The 14,076-nt window shown below is 35.7% G+C and overlaps 1 protein-coding gene across 5 annotated transcripts in view; it reads right to left on the bottom strand.

Moving 5' to 3' along the window:
- Nucleotides 1-14,076, bottom strand: part of HCFC2 (host cell factor C2) — a 78,633-nt gene that overhangs the window by 36,675 nt on the left and 27,882 nt on the right. For 3 of the 5 annotated variants that reach the window (XM_077111854.1, XM_077111855.1, XM_077111856.1), the window contains exons 10-14: nucleotides 11,165-11,342; nucleotides 5,769-5,972; nucleotides 5,140-5,213; nucleotides 2,999-3,133; nucleotides 875-1,060 (exon numbers count right to left, since the gene is read on the bottom strand). In XM_077111854.1, coding sequence (XP_076967969.1) covers nucleotides 875-1,060; nucleotides 2,999-3,133; nucleotides 5,140-5,213; nucleotides 5,769-5,972; nucleotides 11,165-11,342 — 777 coding nt within the window. Of the gene's footprint in view, nucleotides 1-874; nucleotides 1,061-2,998; nucleotides 3,134-3,795; nucleotides 3,878-5,139; nucleotides 5,214-5,768; nucleotides 5,973-11,164; nucleotides 11,343-14,076 lie in introns of those variants that run through there. The other 2 variants (XM_077111857.1, XM_077111858.1) reach the window with 2 other exon arrangements.

Here is a 14,076-nt window from a genome sequence, read left to right as displayed (position 1 = left end):
CTGTCGATAAAGGCGTCTCTGCACGTCTGGGGCCCTGGGCCACCCAGAAGGCTTATGCTAACGGTGTGATTTCTGGTGAATGCCTGTTTTCATGTGCTGGCCGTGCGGGGGACTGGGGACTGAATAGCTAAGGTCAGTCTTGTGGGTACTCCATGCCTCCATGACTGACCCCCAGTAAAAACCCTGGATGCCAAGGTTTGAGTAAGCTTCTGTGGTTGGCAATCCTTCGCCCATCCTGTCACACACTGTTGCTGGGAGAACCCTTGCTGCCCCCGTAACTGCACTGGGAGAGGACCACAGGAAGCTCAGGCCAGCTTTCTTCCTGACTCGGCCTGTGCACCCTCTTCCTGTGCTGACTTTAACCCGGATCCCTCCTGTAATGAACGATGACCGTGAGCATAAAAGCTCTTCTGAGTTGTGGTCCTTCCAGTAAACCATCAAACTCAGAAGGCTGTCTTGAAGACCACTGACACACTCATAACGTGTTTTTTTTTCCTTCCCAGAAAGCAGATGTTTTCATTTCTAAGGAGGGGAGGAACTTGAGATAAAATATAATCTAATTTCATGTGCTCTATTAAAACTTTCCAGCATGAACTTTTTGTTTCTGTAACAAGAACAAAAGCTAGTATTAAGAAACATACTAGATTCCCCTCCCTTTCTGTGATTTGAATGCAGTAATTCTGCTTGCAATCTGGTACTTAAAAACATCGTAAGCAATTAGCAAAAAATATTTCTTGAACTTTTAGTCCATCTCCTTTTGGATAACTCTCATTTTATTAGATGCTAACAAGAACCTCTAAACAAAAGAATTTTACTTCATGTACAAATTTTAAAATGATTTAAATCACCAACAAGCCTCAACCTTATGTCTTACCTTTGAAATTCTGACTGCAGAAGGAGCGCCAGGAAAACCAGGAATACAAGTTTTAAATTCACTGATTTTGCTGAAAGGGCCTATTCCACAACCATTGATTGCAGCAACCCTGAATCTGTATCCTGTGCCAGGAACAAGATCTTGTTTCTTAAGTAAACTGTAGTCAGGTACATCTGCATTTCCAACCTAAAATATAATATATACAAAAGTCAAAACAATAGATGTAATTAATTACTTTTTTCATTTAATGACCAAACTCCTTATTTCTTTCATACAGCTGTGCATTTATCATCACAATCGACGTTTTTTTCTTTTTTTGAGTGTGAAAAATAACATATATACAAAAAAGCAATAAATTTCAAAGCACTTCACAATAATTTGTTGTAGAACAGATTTCAGAGTTTGGTGTGGGTTACAATTCCACAATTTTAGGTTTTTACTTCTAGCTGCTCTAAGACACTGGAGACTACAAGAAGTATCAATATAATGATTCAGCACTCATACTCATTTGTTAAACCTACCTTCTCGGTATAACTTCACCATCACCTTTGATCTTCCTCCCTCTCTTTAGGGGTATTTGGGTTATGCCCATTCTAACTTTTGCATGTTGAAAAGGGCTGATGATAATATGGGGTAGGGAGACGGAACTAGTTGATGTTCTGGAAAGGCTGGTCCCTCTGCATTAAGACTAAACTCTTACAGAATGAATTATTTTTTATTGTTCTAAATAACATTTATTTCTCTCTCTCACATGCAGAATGAACTCTCATTTTTGATACAGAAGGAACTAAGACCATAAATTGTTGATTCCTATGCAGAGAGAAAGTGCCCTTTCTTTATTATCACTGACTATAAAGAGAAATGTAAGTATATTTTGCACATGATAAAGGTAGAACAACTGACAACCACTCTAAAACAAAGTGCAACTACCCAATTCCCATGAGAACTTAACGTGGAGTAGAAATATCAGAACATTTACTGTCAAATAATAGTGTGGCTGGAACAACACCCTTGGAGATAGGTAAGCAGGCTCAACAGACAAAAAGTAATAACTAGCACATAGTAAAAGAACATTAAAAAAAAATTGAGCTGACACTGAATAAATGTCAAATCGAATAATTAGATTATATTCTAGGTAGGAATATCATCAAATTTCTAATTTTCAAATAAATTTAACATAGTCTTTCTCATTCTCACAGCATGACTCTGATACCAATGGATCATCCCACCTTAAGGGAGCTATATCAACCCCACTTTACTGATGAGGGAACCCAAGGTCACACTGCTGAGTGTGGACACAAGTGAGTCACACCTTGGTTTAGTGGCTCTAGATTTTATGTTATTTTTTTATTTGGGGAAAAGTCAGGTAACTACTAGGCCATTAAACATGGGTATTTCCTTCTACACCAAGAAATTTCATTAGGCTATTACCTACAAATTATTAACCACTATTTCTATTTTTTTTTCAAAAGTTGTAAAAATTCACTATGAGAAAGAGAGGGTGCCAGAAGTAATATGAAAGAAATTAAAATATTTTGATAAATGATATAGTCTTCATTTGTGCAGACCTTTAGGAGATTCAAAATGAATGTCCATTTCCTTGGCATTTCTCTTCCTGGAATTTCCCACCCAAGAAAAAATATGGTCACTGTGTTTTGGAACTTTTATCTTAATTGGCTAATGGCTCACTTATATATTTGAAGTCCTCTTAAAGAGCTCTAGAATCAAGGGAAAATTAGTTTGTATTCAATATAGTACAGGGACCTTTATTCTACCAAGTTTTTAAAAATTCTCTCAATAAGAAAAAAATGGTCTGCTCCCTACAGACACTGAGTAACAAAATTAGAAATATTTAAAGATATTCCTCATCTGCGCTGGCCAAACTAGACTATGCTTCAGGAATCCAGCCCACTGACTGTATAAGATTTTAGTAATTCATGTTTGTGATATATTCTATCAAAAGAAACTTAAAAGTAATACAAGGTATCTAGGCACACAGAACTCTCAATTAAAGATTGTACACAGATTCCAGTTTTATTCATTCAAGTCGTCTGAATTAGTTATTTAAAAAATCTCATTCTCAAGGTTCATATCTCACAGTGTAGGAAATACGTCAATAGCTACCTTTGAGATGCTTTGCTTCCCTTTTGGCAGCAAATAATACTGGCTCACCAAAGCTGTATTATTTTTAAAAATTCCCACATCACACCATTGTCGTTCTGCTTTCATTGTGGCCATTGGATTTGAAGGAGTTTCTTTCTAATTTTAGAGAAAGAAAAGTTTATGAAGACTTTAATTGGGCATATCAGGAATTTTAAGATTTAATAAATCCATGCAGTGATCTACAAGTAGGCATATGGGTAAATACCACAACATTAATAATAGCTCATAAGTAAACAGTCTTTAACAGATTAGGTCAATTGACAGTGAAATAGGGATGTCAATTCAAACATAGGGAGTGACAGGCATTTTTCAAGTCAGTAGCTCTGTACTACCAACCTAGCGGGAGTTAGCATGCTTTCAAATCAGTGATATGTTAAAATGCCAGCTGTTTTACAGAATATTGTCATTTTGCAGATTCTCAGAAAATGTAATCCCTTTTGGTGTGACAATATAACTTGCTCCAAAATAGAGCAAATAAGGGAAAATTCATTCCAAGCTGGCTCATTTCTAGATTCAAAAACAGCTAGCAGAAATTCAGTGATCTTTGCACTTGAAATACCTGTGATTCTCCAAACCTAAAAGGAGAAAAAATGTTCAAAACTAAAATGCAATTTGAATATAGTTTAATATGTAAATACACTAAAGAGGAGCAGATTAAACAATTTTACATTTTTACCTTGCTTTTTAACACAAATAAACTTCCTCTACCTTAAGCTACTTTTAGTGATAAGTGAATTATACTTATTCCTGGAACTAACCTTTTTAAGCCATCTTCTTTATAAATGAGACACTGTTTCCAGAAGCTCAAAACAAATGTGCACTTCAGTTATTTATTTCTGTCTTAAATATATAACAGCAGAGGTACATGCTTATAATTCACATTGTTATTTAAGCTATCACACATGACAAAGTGAGCTAACTAGAAAGTCATTAAGGTTAAAAAAAGGTAATAGCTTTAAATTTGTTTTCATTTTTTAACGTTGTAAAAACTTTTCAACAACTTTTATAAAACAACTGGCTCCAACTAGAATAACAAACAGCATTCTGGTTGATGCATCACAAAACAGATATAAGAGAAAAAATGTTCATGTTAATAACCCTTCCCTGAGAAGAGTCTAAGAACACTAGGACTTAACATTTTGGAAAAGTGAAAGCTGATGAAGGTAAATACATGATCAAAATTCATAAAATCATGACTGAAGGAAAATTAATTAGAAAGAAAATTATATTAATTAATCTGAAAGAAAATTTTAGAATCTCAAAGATTCTGAAAGGTAAATAAATATTAGGACAAATAAAAAGCTCTTGCTCATAGCAGTAAAGCTGAAATGCTGGTTAATTAAGAAAAAAAAGCTTAAAAAGTATTTATATATTATCCTTATATTTATCTAATTAGAATATTCAGTGTGAGGCACTCTGCTAGCATTTTAACCTTGGTGCCATGCAAATCAATTCTGGCTTTCCATAAAATAACCCTCAGTCAAATGTCCAAGATTATTGGGCTACCCTACATGTATATCTAACCCAATATTACAATATTTTTCTTATACTCTTATTAAAAAGCTGGCAACAGAGTCATCCAAGCTTTATGTTCCATAATATGGCCTATATTTTACTCTATAGATTATTATAACACACGTATGTGTATATACACACATACATAAAAATACACATATACACATACACACATATATTTCTGATTCTAAAAGTAACATATTTTCATCACAGAAAAATAAAGAAAGCATAAAGAAGAAATTAAACATTATCTGTGGCCAATTAAGCTGGAGAGGGACATTTAGCATTTCGGTGTATATGCGTAGGCATGTCCAAGAGTGCGGGTGTTTGCACTGTTTGTGTATTTTAACAAAACTGGGACCACAGTATGTGTGTGCATGCATATGTATATGTGCATAATTTCTTATTCAACTTTTTTTCACTTAACATTACACTTTGAACACTTTTCTATTCAACCATTCATTTAAAAATATATGTCAATTCATTACTAAAATCAGACCTAAGAACTGTTTATTTAGAAGGTACTTGGCATTTATAAGCACATAATCAGATGCAAACATGCAATCATCACCAGGCCATGAACTTACAGAAAATGGAATTGCTGAGGTACGCGTCTCTACACGGCTGATCTTAGTTGCAGGTAGTGCATATGTTTCATCAACTAAAAAGAAAACAATTCATCAGATAAGATTTATATAATCACATCAATTACATTACAGACACATTGTAATTTACAAATAAATTTAAAAAAATAGCCAGAGGAAGAAAATCACAATAATTAGAAATATAGAACCCTAAATTCACAAAGATCATTTTTCAAGGATTTTATGATTAAGCTAAAACTTCAGAGAATGTTTACCAAAGATGTAACACAATTCCTATTGCAGAAGAAAAAAGTGAGAATTTACAAAATTAGAAATCAATTTAAGCTGAAAAAATTGTTAATCCATAGTCTAGAATTAATCTTTCCTAAGGAAAAAAGTTTGCTGAATTTATTCATCATAGGAAAAATAAATTCTGATTGTATTTCAGTGTACTAATCTAGATATTTTGCATATAACAACAGAGAACATACTACATAATGATTTTAACTGAGATGAATCATCTGCTTATACATAATTCAAGAAGAAATGCAATTCCCACCTAAAACAAAAAAGTTTGCTGAATTTATATAAATAAATGGCTCAAAATACAGTATGTGAAACACATTTCAAACCTTCAGATTTGGTACTGAATGTTGTTAGTGAAGTTTCATCTTTAACAACCGCCCCATTTGTACTGGATGATTCAGTTTTAATGGTCTGCTGGGTTACCATAGTTTGTGCGCTGGAAATAGTACTGGATACAGAAGTTTCAGGGACTACTGCTCTTAAGTCCAGGCAACTACTTAGAACACCTACATTTGCTGAAGTGTGAGGACCTAAAATTAAAGGGGAAAGGTTATTAATAAAATACCTGAAACTAATTGTTGTGCCGTGTCATTCTTGGCATATAATTCTTGAGACTTTCAGTGTTATAAACAAGAGCACCTCAAATAGTATTCATATGAGTTAACCATTATGTGTTAAAATGTTTAAAAAAATAAAGCGCATTATATCTACAATGGATGTCCAACTTCTCAGCTCTCTCTTCCTTTCTAAACACTGAACCATTCTTCTCAAACTCCCTACTAAATCATACGTTGAGGAATTCTCAGCAAATAGCCTTGTCTCATATTTTAGGGAAAAAAGTAGAGGTCATAGCCATGAATTCCCTCAATTTTCTGCCAACTCTTGCCCCAAACTAGAAACATATTTATGATTACCTATCATCCTTGACTTCTCTTCTACATCAGAGGTTGAGCTGACGTTCCTCCTAAGGAAGCTTAATCTACCTTTCTATGTACTTGGTCTCATTCTCTTCCCCGTATTTTGGGACTCTTTTACACCAATTCTTCTCTCCTCAGGGTTTTCAGACTGTTCTTCAGAAGTTTTTCATCCTCAGTCCAAAAATTTGATCAAGTCTCTCAAGTAAACAAAAATTCATCTACCCTGAATCCACAAGAGAACCCATTCCACCATCACCCTCACTAATCCCTCCACAGCAGTCTCTACTTCCTCAACCTCCCCAGAATCTGGTTTCTAGCATACCACTCCAATGAAATGCCATGGCAAAAGTCAGTAATTTCCAAGGGACACTTTTGAATTTTCACTTACTTGCTCTTTCTGCAATGTAAACAATCCCAACCACATATTCCTTTCTAAGATGTTTCCTTCTGTGATTTATACTCATTCATTCTGTGTACACTGAGGATTTACTATCTACCACGTTATGCCTGTTTCTCTAATGGTGAAACAAAGCAAACACAGTCCATGCCTCATAACTTATAGCCACATGGGAGAGACAGCATACAAAAATGAATGTATATTGGGGGAATGGTGAGAAAGGGGAAAAATTCATCTTCCCCAAGTGGAGAATTCTTGATATTCTCACAAGCAGTGGGGACAACCAAAGCAATAGGCTGAGTACCCAATCTTGGGGTTTGTTCATATGAAACTTAATCCAGCAAAGGATAGACTAAGCATACTTAAAATTAGGCCTAAGAGTCACCTCCAAGAGAACCTCTTTTTGTTGCTCAGATGTGGCCTCTCTCTCCAGCCAACACAACATGCAAACTCACTGTCCTTCCCCTGTCTACATGGGATATGACTCCCAGGGGTGTGGACCTTCCTGGCAACATGGGACAGAAATCCTAGAATGAGCTGGGACTCAGCATCAAGGGATTGAGAAAACCTTCTTGACCAAAAAGGGGAAGAGTGAAATGAGACAAAATAAAGTGTCAATGGCTGAGAGATTCCAAACAGAGTTGAGAGGTTAGCCTGGAGGTTATTCTTAGGCATTAAATAGATATCACCTTGTTAGGTGAGATGTAATGGAGAGGCTGGAGGGAACTGTATGATTGTGAAAACCTTGTCTGATGCTCCTTTTATCTACCTTATCAACAGATGAGTAAAACATACAGAATAAAAATAAATAATAGGGGAACAAATGTTGAAATAAATTTAGATTGAAATGCTAGTGATCAATGAAAGGGAGAGGTAAGGGGTATGGTATGCATGAATTTTTTTCTGTTGTCTTTTTATTTCTTTTTCTGAATTGATGCAAATGTTCTAAGAAATAACCATGATGATGAATATGCAACTATGTGATGATATTGTGAATTACTGATTATATATGTAGAATAGAATATGTTAAGAATGCTTGTGCTTGTTTGTTGCTACATATATATTTTTTGTTATATATTTTTTAAATTAAAAATTTTTTTTAAAAAGTTAAAAAAATTAATAAATAAATGTATAGTCCAGTCCCAACTGTGATGCCCACTATAAAGGAAAAAAAAAATGATACTATTCTTTTTTGGTTCTTTTCCTAACTCTCTAAGAGCCCTTTCATAATCTCTTTGGTTGACCTCACTTCTTCAAATAACTATCTAAAAGTGGGTGTTCTCAAGGCGTCGCCTTTTCTTTTTCTTCCTGTGCTTTAACTACCATTCTCAGGATCATTCACTCCTCAAACACATAAGTCCCAGGTACTATGCCAAGTGCCTGCTGCGAAGACAGCTGTGAACAACATGGACAAGGTTCTTGCTCTTAAAAGGATTCTATTTTAGATACTCTAAAGTTCTAAATTTCTATTTCTACTACAAGCCTGTCTCCTGGATGCCAGACCTAAGTATCTAACTGCCTGCCAGAAATCTTTACCAAGGTGTTCCTCAAGTGCCTCAAACCAAATAAGATCAAAGTTGAACCTATCTTTTTCCCACATCTGTTCTTACTCCTATATTTCTTATTTTGATTAAGAGTCTTATCATCTGGCAGCCGCAAGAAAAATAGTCACTGGTTTGGTTCTGCCAATGAGTACCAAGCCTCAAGTAAAGCACTGTAAAGAGTCTTCTCTCTATCCAAAATGGATCAATGTGTTGGTTTTAGGGGGAGGTAATATAACAAACAATTTAAATGTGGTGATTTTTTTCATGTTTTCATCTGTCATATATTTGACTTGATAATGCTAAATCCAACTCACACCTGTTTTCATAATACACAAGTGATCTCATTTATTGCTATAAGAAATGAAGCAATGTACAGAGAAAACAGTAGACTCAGTGATAAAGTTTCATCATCTATCCAGATGGCTAACCCAAAAAACTGAGCCATGTTTAATTCATCTTCATTCCTCATATCCATCCAGTTGCCAAGTCTAATAGCCGCTACCATCTAAAAGTCTCTCAAATGCTGTTGTCTGTCCTCTCCATCCCACCTATTCCTTTAGTCAGTCTCTGCATCTGCTGGAGTCAATTAATCTAATCATGTCACTTCTCTACTTTTTTTTCTCTAAAATTTCTTAAATTTCCTTAAACTTCCATTTTGAAATAACTTCAAATTATAGGACAGTTACAAAAATAAAACAAAACCCATACAGAGAATTCCAACACCCTGCCCCAGCTCCCCTGCCAGACACAGATCCACCAATTTTAATGTTCTGATACATCTGCCAAATCATTCTATTAAACTATGTATCTGTTTTCTAAATGTTTGAGAGTAGGTCCTATACATCACGTTCCTGGGACACACAATCACTCACTCACCTACTTTTACAACATACGCTTTAACAGCTACTGCAACCTGCAGAGAAAAAGCCCCATCTCTTCCTTTTCACCTAACACTGACTGGCCATTCAAAAACTGAATGTCTATAATGGCCGTGCAATGTTACTGTACAACCACCCTGGTTTTCCCAAGTGACCAGTATTCATCTTGTTCAGACTACCTTACAACCTAACATTTAGATTCCTTTAAGATTCTGAAATCTTCAAAGCTCATCTGCATTTGTTTTCAAGAGTATAAACTTTTTTATAAGATAAGCATATAGAAAATCACTATAAGAAAGAAATTACAATTGAGGTTCAGGACCAAGCTTCAGTAATTATGATCAAATGATTCTTTTATTATCAGAAAGTCAATAAAACAAAGAGCCCTCCCCTTCCACAAGTAACAAAATGAGAAAAATTATAGGAAATTATTTTCCTCAGATATTTTTATGATTCATAAGGGAAAATGGAAATAAAAATAATATTCATATTAAATTTGAATCAATGAAAAGGAATTTGATTTTTTATCAGCTACCATGATTTTTTCAAATGAAAAATAAAGTCATATGTTGTATTATCAAACATATTTCAGAATGAAATTTACAAAATAATTTTTGATACTGAAATCAGAGGCAATGTTTTCTACATATGAAATGGCATTCAGAATATTCAAATGAATTTATTTTAAATATAAGCATCACCAAATTATAACCTGTCCCATGAAGGCAATGGGCTAATCAACAGTTCTCATACATGAACTATCTTTCTGAGGATAATTCAGTTAGCTGCTAAGCAGATATTTATTAAGTGATACTATTACCAGTTACAGTTCTGGGTCCTGGGGAAACAGTGGTGGACAAGACAGCGGACTCTGCCTGTGCTGTTGTGACTCTGTTATGTACCCCAGAAAAGACTGTTTTCTTTTTTTTTTTTTTTTTTTTTTTTTTTTTTTTTTTTAAGGAAAGACAGAGAGAAGGAAGGAAGGATAGAAGGAAGGAAGGAAGGAAGAAAGGGAAACATTTTTAAACATTTTCTTGTTTTTATTGTATTCTGTTTCTCCGTTTTTGTTACATGGGCTGGGGCCGGGAATCGAACCGAGGTCCTCCGGCATAGCAGGCAAGCACTTTGCCCGCTGAGCCACCGCGGCCCGCCCTGTTTTCTTTTAATCCACTCTTGTGGGTGCACCTATTGTGGGTGGGGACCTTTGACTAGGTGTTCACTAGAGACGTGCCACACCGAATTCAAGGTTGGTCTCAATCCTTTTACTGAAGTCCTCTATGAACAGAATAAAAGACAGAGAACACAGACAGAGACATACAGAGAGCAGAGAGATGAAACCCAGTGAAAGACGAAGAAAGAATGAAAACAATCTGAGTGGAAGCTAAGAGAGAAAGAAAATGGCCTGAGACATTTTGGGGACAGCCGTAGAAACCAGAAGCCAGGAGAGAAGGGTCAGGAGACATAGCCACATGCCTTCCCATGGGGCAGAGGAACCCCAGAGGCCAGCAGCCTTTCCTCAAAGAAGGTATCACCCTCTTGATGCCTTAATTTGGACATTTTCATGGCCTTAGAACTGTAAATTTGTAACCCAATAAATTTCCTTTGAAAAAGCCAACCCATTTCTGGTATTTTGCATTCTGTCCGCTTTAGTCAATCGAAACAACGCTCCAAGTAAATCATTTCAGAGAATTATAAGTACTACAAAAATAAAATTAAATAATGGGACCATGACACTGAACCCAATGGACAACCTCAAATGTCACATAAAATATTCACCTCATTTAAAAGCTTATAACTAATCATTACAATTAAGATAAGTGCTTACTTTGTATTATGATGTCACTATAACAAGGTTCAATATAGTAGTTATTTTACTTATTAGGAAAATGGATCAAAACCATAGAACATTTACTTTTTCAAAGATTCTAAAATCCCCTACCAATATTATAAAAAGCTTTAGTTTTATTTAAAAAGTCATCTTCATACCTTCATTTTGCCTTTGCATATCCACCACACAACTATTATGATTAGAACCATCAGCTGCCAAAGACGAAAGCAAAATGGCATTAGAATCAGAAGATGCTTTGAAATCTGGTTTGTTTTTCAATGATGTTCCTTTCATAGTTGTATGTTCAGTTTTTGCACTGTTTACTGTATCATGGATCTACAAGAAAGAAAATAGGTTATTAGGGCAATCACTGTTTAAACAGAAATATATGTTAAAAAAAGAACCAAGCAAAAACATTTACAACTTAAAATTTTTTGAAGATAAGTGTTTACCAAAATATAAAATACTTCATGGGTATATGTCGAGGAAAAAGTCTACATTAATATGTGATAGCTAATATTAAAAATAAATGATTATGTAACATAGACAACACCAAAGCTACTGAATTTAACTTGGTCAAATTTTCTTAACAAAGGTCAGGTATGAATACTAAAGACCAGATGATTACTAGAAGTGAACTCGAAAGTTATATGGAACTCTTAAGTGAATGAACCATTCTGCATGATTGAGTTTTCCATATGCAAATAAAGATTTAATACATATGCTTGTCAATATTCTTTACAGTTAAACGTTTTGGATAGGCATCTTCCCTAATTATATTTTCTTTGCATTCTTAAGCACACCATAATGAACACATTTAAACTTTTAGGTAATTAGTTGATCAATGTGAATACCAATTACACAGCAATGCCTAAGTATAGGTCTACTGAACCATAAAAGTGATCTGGTTTCACAGGAATGCAACAAAACTGCTGCCCATTTTTAGTTTTCTGCTTTCCATTACTCTTCTGTCTCCACCTTTATTGTCAACTATTTTAACTGCTCGTGCTCTAAGGATACGAATCCATATCATGCCCTGTACTTCCCTTCTAATTGGTAGTGATGGTGTGATTATTAATAAATGATGATAATGACAGTCGCAACCATTTAGGTAGCATTATACTATGTGCTGGGAATTGTGCTAGATATTTATAGACTTTATCTCATTTAATCTTCACAACAATTCCATAAATTGGATGATATGACCCCTATTTTATAGATGAAGTAACTGAGGCTCAGAGAACTTAATGTACCCACAATCAGGTATCCAGTAAGTAGCAGAGCTGGAATTTGAACCTAGGTCTATTTCATTCCAAAGTCTCCATGATATAGTATCTCTACTGTGCTCTTCAATTACATATCAGACACCCAATAGAATTAAAATTATATAAAATAAGAATAAATACACCCTGAGATTTTTGGTTCAAAATGGCAAACATATATTTCAGGAGATTCCTCCAGAAACCCAAATAAAATGTTCATAAAATAAATTTTAAAGGAATAAAGACATCAACTAACAAGGAAAAAAAGAGAATGGGAGAGGATATAACAGTAAATTAGATACGAAGCAGAGAAAGCTGAAAGCTGAGAGCCTATAGGTAGAAAGTCAAGAAAATGCAAACTAGTGTCAGAGAATCCAGAAAGGTCAGGGTCTGGAGGGATCAGGTACTTTGGAGGCAGAGGTGCAGTATGCAAGGAAACACAGGAGGACTGTACAAAGAGGGCTGTGTGACAAGTGCCAATTCCCTACTCCTCTCTCAGCACACCAAGCCAACCAACTCCTTTCGCCTGCTCTGAATGAGGGAAATATGCGTAAAGCTGAAATGGGAGACTCCAGATCATGGAGCAGCATTGCTCAGGTGAAGATGGCGAAGAGGCACCCTGACCAAAAACGGGATAAAGTGAATGCATGCTGAGCAGGTACATTTCCTTAGGAGGCTCCTGGAACACTGACAGGCAGGCTTATAACCCACAGGCAGAAAGGTTGAAGAATTCTCAAGAGAAACTTATTGGCCCAAGGGAAAAACCTCACATACACTGATATTTGTGTAGCTTTACTCAATCACCTTACAGAAGTCTACTGATTAATAAGCCATGACCACAAGCACAGAGTTTCCAAGGTCTGTCCCCTGCCTTTTTTTAAGTGCAAATTTTATTCAGATGTATTTACATATCACATAATCCTACCAAAGTATACAATCAGTGCCTCATAGTATGCTAGTCTGAAGCCCTGTTGTGACATAGGTTCTTAATCCATCCCTGTGGGGGCAGGCTTGTGGTGGGTGGGACCTTTTGATTAGGTTGTCTCAACTGAGATGTGACCCACCCAATTCAAGGCGGGCCTTAATTCTTTACTGGAGTCCTTTATGAAAGATAAAGGACAAAGAGAGATACCCCAGAGACACTAGAAAGGACCCACAGACCCTCGAAGAGGGGGCCACTGGAATCAGAAGCTGAAACCCGGGAGCAAAGGGCCAGCAGGACACCAGCCATGTGCCTTGCTACCTGACAGAGGAACCCTGGGTGCCAGCAGTTTTTCTTTGGAGGAGGTATCATCCTTTTGCTATCTAAATTTGGACATGTTCACGACCTTAGAATTGAAACTTGTAGATTAATAAATCCTTATTGTTAAAAGCCACCCATTTCTGATATACTGAATTCTGGCAGTATTAGCAAACCTCAACACACAGTGTTATCACATAGTTGTGCAATCATCATCACACTCAATTCTAAACCATTTTCATCACTCCAAAAAGAGAAGTAACAAACAAAGACATAAAAAAAGAAAACCCCAAACACCCCATACCCCTTATCCCCCTACCCCACCCCATTATTGACCCCTAGTATTGGTGTGGGACATTTGTTACTGTTATTGAAAGCATATTAAGATATTACTATTAACTACAGTCCATAGCTTTCAATTGGGGTTTTTTCCATATGCCTTTCTTTTATTAACTCTTTGTACAAGTGTAGTACATTTGTACTAGTTCATGAAAGAACTCATTGTAGTGTTAATCATAAACAACGATTATCACCAGGTTCACTGGGCTACACAATTGCCTGTTTTATC

The sequence above is a fragment of the Tamandua tetradactyla genome, chromosome 7 (genome assembly GCF_023851605.1).
Source record: "Tamandua tetradactyla isolate mTamTet1 chromosome 7, mTamTet1.pri, whole genome shotgun sequence".
Classification (NCBI taxonomy): domain Eukaryota; kingdom Metazoa; phylum Chordata; class Mammalia; order Pilosa; family Myrmecophagidae; genus Tamandua; species Tamandua tetradactyla.
The sequence above is the reverse complement of the archived record's forward strand: the minus strand, read 5'-3'. Positions and strand labels throughout refer to the sequence as shown.